The 6,221-nt window shown below is 32.7% G+C and overlaps 1 protein-coding gene across 1 annotated transcript; it reads left to right on the top strand.

Annotated features, from left to right (window-relative positions):
* The first annotated feature begins 1,232 nt into the window (after positions 1–1,232).
* On the top strand, positions 1,233–2,680 carry LOC111395939. Its single transcript, XM_023022172.1, has 2 exons — positions 1,233–1,813; positions 1,889–2,680. Exons 1-2 carry the CDS (start codon positions 1,423–1,425, stop codon positions 2,395–2,397), a joined length of 900 nt encoding a protein of 299 aa, XP_022877940.1. The 5' UTR covers positions 1,233–1,422; the 3' UTR covers positions 2,398–2,680.
* Positions 2,681–6,221: the final 3,541 nt, after the last annotated feature.

Raw genomic sequence — 6,221 nt, 5'->3', positions numbered from 1 at the left:
CACAATTGATAAGCGTAAACATTCAATTGTTATGATTTCTATTTTTTTTTTTTTTTTGAAAAATTTTACGAGGAAGTCATTTTGAATGTTTTTTCTCTAAATATTCTTCTAATCAGAAGAAGCACTTGTAGGTACTTATTCAAATAATTTTAAAAACAGTGGTTTAGGCTTAAATATAAATTTTGACTTTTCAAAAATTTTGTCAAACAAACTCTTAATTACATTACAAAATAAGTAATTTATTAGCACTCTATAATCTACTCGTGGATGTATAAAAATTGATTTTGGATAGTTTTTCTTCCAATTAATCTCTTGTCCATTTTAGTGGTCAGAGCTCAATTAAGACTTGGAACTTTCAATTAATTAATGAAAGATCCAGCTGTAAAAATTCAAAAATAATTAAGAGCATCTTTGATACATATACTCAATAGTCTTTTATTCAATTAAGAATGTTAATTACTCATTCTGTCCCAATTATATAGGCTTCTTTCATTTTTCATATGGATTAAGAAATCTTCTTTAATGTCATTGAAAAATTAATTTTTGTCAAGATCTTTATTAGCTTACCCATATTTAACTTTCTGTATGTAGAAGTAAATTATTATTGGAATTAATAAAGAATTTGAATAATTTAATTTGAAGAATAAGAAAAGAGAGTTGTTTCATGTTTCCAAGAAAAGGGAAATATGTATATTTTGATGATTTCAAAAAATTGGCATATTAAATTAGGAAAAATGAATAAGGGTATAATGGTAAATGAACAAAACAAAATATTCTAAATTATGAAACAGGCCTATATATTTGAGACAAGAGAAAAAGAAAACCCAACCTATATAATTAAAGACGGATGGAGTAATATTTAAGTTAAAGTACAAAATAAATTTTAATTACACATTTATAGGATCTATAATTTTTCAACCACACATTTAATCATTTTTATTAAAATATATTAAAATTTTAATTTTACTTTTTATTAAAAAAAGTTAGTTAATTTTTTAATTTTTAACCACACAATTAATGGAATCTACCAACTTCTATTAACTTTATTCTCTAAAAATTTACATCAAATATCCTCTAAAATAATTAAATAATGAACATAGCCCTTTTTCTAGGTAGATTCATCTTTGTGGACTCTTAATTTTGAGGCAAAATAAAGAAAAAATGCTGCATTAAATATGCAGTCTCAAGTAAATGTGTGTGTATATATATACATATATACAACGTATAATGTCTTCATCTGTGATCCCAATGACTCCATTTTTACAAATTTCATTTTCTCTTGTTCAACGAAACGTGAACATCTTTTTACCATAGTGACCACAAGATGGCAACATCGTCCATTGCAAAATAAAAAGTAAACTTTCTCTCTTTATATATCGTCGTCTTCAATTCATCAATCATTATCTTCCAAAAGTCATCAAAATGGTAAAAATACCTGTGGAATTCAAAAGGCTAGCGGCAGTTTTCAATGAGGGAGCTAGGATTAGGCCATGTGATGAGAGCAGCGGCAGCGAGCACTCAGCGGATTTGTCTGATCTTGTGAATTCGTTTATAGAGAGAGAAATCAGAGAAAGAAGAGAACCTGAAGAAGATATTGAAGAGAAAGATGATAATGAGATTAAATTGGAAAGCAATTCTCACAATTCTGAACTGAAAGATTCGTTGAAAAAAGTGTTGGGATGTGAACATGATGATGTTAGGAGAAGAATTCATGCTGAGGTAGAAATGGCCTACAAGGAAATCGGCGATTACAGCTCGTCGGAATTGAAACGCCGGTTAATGTCTCGGTTACGCGTTAGAGGCTTTAATGCCGGTGAGTTTTTTTCTCTGTAATTTTAATTGAATAGCTCTTAGATTAGTGTTTAACGATGATGTTCTTTGAACTTAGGTCTTTGCAAATCAAAGTGGGAGAAAAATGGCGGGCGCATATCTGGGGATTATGAGTACATTGACGTAAATGTTGGTGGGATTCGGTACATAATTGAAGTTTTTCTTGCAGAAGAATTCAAAATAGCCCGTCGAACGGACTTCTACGCCTCTTTACTCGATCTTTTCCGTCCAGTTTTTGTTGGCCAAGTAGACGAACTGAAGCAAATTGTAAGGCTAATGTGCAGTGCGATGAAGAAGTCGTTGAAGCGCGTGAAAATTCACGTTCCGCCGTGGCGCCGACTTGCCTACATGCAAGCCAAGTGGTTTGGCTCTTACAAACGAACAATTAATGAAATTCCTGTCCGAAATGGATCAAACTTCGGTGAAGCTCTGTCAGATAAGAGATCGAGTGGGTTCGTGCTTGTGCCGGAAATTTCTTTCTATTGCAGAGAAAATTTTGCTCGCCGGGATGGTGCAAGAATAGGCAACTTGGCCGCAGCTTTGAAGGACAGCGGAGTGCTACTCTAAGCTGGGTGAATTGCAATTGGATACCGAACCCGGGTCGGGTTCACGGGTCTCCCCTCAAATGTGGAACAAACTATTGGCATTTCTTCATTAGTTAATTTAAAATTCGAATTTGTATATATTATTTTTATAACCCACTTCATTAATGTGTAAAATATATGTGAAAAAGTTGGAAGGATCAAAGATAAGTCCAATAGGCATCATTATTCTTCCTTGTATTGTCTTATAAGGTGTGATTCTTAGTGCTTATAAATAAAGTTTTGACCGTATACTTTTACAGTTTAAATGATCAGTCCAGATGTGTATTTGAACAACAAATTATCGTTTGTGTGCAAATATGTGTGAAAAAGTTGGAAGGATCAAAGAAGTGAAAGTACTCTGATAAACTATTAATTGTATTAAGTATTATTAAAAAATTATTCTATAAATTATGATTTAGACCTATAAAATGTCTTTTGCATCATCCAATATAATAAAATCGAAGCAATAAATAAACAAAAAAGAAAAATTCCATAAGCGAGAATATAGGATATTGTGAGGGTGGATGATAAGAATGGGATGGTACAAAACTTTCATAAAAGGACATCTAGTAGGCACAAGAAAAATGAAGTTCTAGGAATCATGGAAATTCGGGTGTAGGGAGGGAGTCGGAAGGTGAGATCTTGGTGCCGTTTCAGAATACTTTGAAAGCGCCAATCATTTAGCCGAGGACTTGGCGACACCGATACGAGTGAGATTGGGCAAGTCATCAAGGGAGGAGGTAGAGGAGCTCGAGAAAACAGGAGGGTGAGACCCATTGAGGCACCTGACCAAAAATGGTTTCCATGACACCATTAGGACCTGCATGGTTACAAAGCAACAAATGGCAAGTCAATTGACCCGATGAGTTGTACCGACAACACATAGTCTTGATTTTTAATAAAGCAACAACTGGATAGAGTGTCTAACTATTGTCCGATAAGTTTCGGTAACGTCAGTTACAAATTGCTTATGAAAGATATTGGGTGGTTCGCTTAAGGGATGCTTCCAAATTGTATGTCAAAATGTCATATCGAATGATGATAAACAATGTTTGAGCTAGGGATGTCAATGAATCAAACCGAGCCACTTTGGGAGCCAAAACTTGATGTTTGGGCTCGGTTCAAGTAAAAATGGCTCGAGCTTTTTTTGATCCAAATTGAGGCGAGCTTTTGTTGAACTAAAAATTCCAGGCTTGAGTTTTATCAAGCCGAGCTGGCTCACTTTTTTTAATCTTCATTTTTTTATTCGCTACCTATAAAAGGCAAAAACACACTGCCTTTTATCATTTTTTTAAGGGTCGAGCTAAAAATGGTCCTATTGGCTTGGGCTTGGGCCGATTCCCCAAAATGAGGCTAGGCCCGAGTCTCAAGCCAGGTCAGCTTAAACTTTTTTCGGGGTAAGTCATTGGTTACTTGAGCCGACGAGCCAAATTGACACTCCTAATTTGAACTTATTTTGAGCTTCTACCCTTTATGGGAAAAGCGGTCAACTGAGGAAAGAGGTTTATAGCCCTCAAATTAGATACGAGCAAAACATGATCATTGTTCGATATTCATTTTCAATTAACAATTATATGTTAGCATTATATTTTTCTATTTCATCATATATCTTGCATCATCCCACCCTCGTGTGAATTGTACCTAAAGTGTGTTAGACCTAAACAATCAGACATATTTTTTCGATTAATCGTGCTTCACGTACAGAATCGAAGCCTATAGGACTTTGCCAAAATACACACAAACATGAGTGGAATGAGATTTTTAGGGGTACTTTTTTAATGAGGAGGGGGACCCACCTCATGTCTCACATATGTAAAACTCCTGTGAAGAGGGGTTCTGTACGTCCAACTTTTCTTTTTTTCGATTACAACAATTCTTTAATAAATTTGTGCTCGAAGTGACCTTGAATAGTGTAGATCGTAAATAAATACTGAGTAAATTACAACAACCTCTCCTAAAGTTTATGACAGTAACATAAAGACTCTCTCTTTTCAAAAATTTCAGAAACATCATTTCTTAACATAAAATTTTCATTTTGCATTTATCTCCTTTTTCTATTTTAGTATTATACCCCGTTTGGCCCTATTTAATCAAATTAAAATGGGTGGAATATTATTTTTTTAGAGAATGAGTGGTAGAAAAAGAAGGAAAAAATTTCGATTTACGTATAATATTGTTTTATAGAAGATTGTGTGATTGAAAATAAGAGAGAAAAATAAAATTTAATTTAATGGGGGCTAATTTTCATTTAGACAAATAAACCTCTCTTTGAAAGTTTGAAAGAAGGGGCACTTTTGGTCCTATCGGAACTTGAATTTTTATTTTGTTTTCTCCATATTAAAATATCTTTAGAGTCGACAATTTTAATATGTTCTTTTATTTTTATATTTTTTTGTGAATCTTGATTTCTCATTCTAAAAAAATATGAACTATAAAGTATTCAAAAGTTTATAACTTAGAATGTCGATATTTTTTGCATATATAATACTAAGATAATTTACTTCATTTTCCAAATGCTAATCATATAATGTCCAAAGTTTACAAAATAGAGGACGCAGTTAAATCAAGCAACATAATTTTTAAATAAATTTTTAACTACCTTGTTACTAAATTCTAAAACATTTATTATATTAACTTGTTAATTATTTGTCACCCATATTTGCCAAAAATGAAAAATCATATTTTATATATTTTATCATCAATCCAATCCCTATTCACGTTTTTTTCTTTTTCTTATAAATAAAGGTATTTATGCTTGTCGTGTCCCTTATATGGATATCAGAGGTCAGGGGGTCATTTCCTTGACCTGTACTGATGAGAATTTAACTCCACAAGAAATTGTTTTTTTAAATTTTATTACATTTTTTATAATAGTATTTTTAACTATAAAGATCTCTATCTCAAAAGCATGAGTAAAAAAAAAAATAAAAAATAAAAAAAATTAATAGTTTGAGTAATATTCTTAATATATATAATAAGGAAGAAAAATATATAATATACATATTAATGAAATAACAATTTTAGCTCCTGTTTTTTTGGGCGCCATTCTCCCCAAATTGAGTAAATTTAACCAATAATCACTGAACTTTACACTTGATTACTACTTGCTCACTCATCTTTCACATATTACTGAATGCTCACTCATCTTTTCATATAATTACTCATTCACCACTCGTCTCTTCAAATAATTGGGCTACTTTTACGGCAAATTTTCGACAACTTCCGACCACAAAGAATGTCGAATTTTGATACCGTTGGAAAGCCCACGATGTCCTCTTCAATTACCACCCAAAATCTCATTATAACTCCAAGGGATTCGATCGAAAAATTGCCTTAAAAGTCGCCCAAAAATTCTGAAAATCTGCCCAGATTTTCAGATTTTTTGGGCGACTTTTAAGGCAATTTTTCGACAACTTTCGACCATCAAAACTATCTAATTTTGATACCATTGGAAAGCTCACAATGTCCTCTTCAATTATCACCAAAAATTTTCCGATAACTCCAAAGGATTCGGTCGGAATAAACCCACAAAGTCAGCATTTCGAACTTTGTCCAGATTTTCGCCTTTTCAAGATGCTGACTTTGTGGGTTTATTCCGACCGAATCTTTTGGAGTTATTGGGAAATTTTGGGTGGTAATTGAAGAGGACATTGTGGGTTTTCCAATGGTATCAAAATTAGATATTTTTGATGGTCGAAAGTTGCCAAAAAATTGCCTTAAAAGTCGCCCAAAAAATCTGAAAATTTGGGCAGATTTTCAGAATTTTTGGGCGACTTTTAAGGCAATTTTTCGATCGAATCCCTTGGA

The sequence above is a fragment of the Olea europaea genome, chromosome 6, assembly GCF_002742605.1.
Source record: "Olea europaea var. sylvestris chromosome 6, O_europaea_v1, whole genome shotgun sequence".
Taxonomy (NCBI): domain Eukaryota; kingdom Viridiplantae; phylum Streptophyta; class Magnoliopsida; order Lamiales; family Oleaceae; genus Olea; species Olea europaea.
The sequence above is the reverse complement of the archived record's forward strand: the minus strand, read 5'-3'. Positions and strand labels throughout refer to the sequence as shown.

Excerpts from the sequence above, each read along its gene's own strand:
- LOC111395939 (XM_023022172.1), top strand. The coding sequence starts at position 1,423 with ATGGTAAAAATACCTGTGGAATTCAAAAGGCTAGCGGCAGTTTTCAAT. Across the intron at positions 1,814-1,888 it reads CGTTAGAGGCTTTAATGCCG|GTCTTTGCAAATCAAAGTGG; the intron begins GTGAGTTTTTTT and ends CTTTGAACTTAG.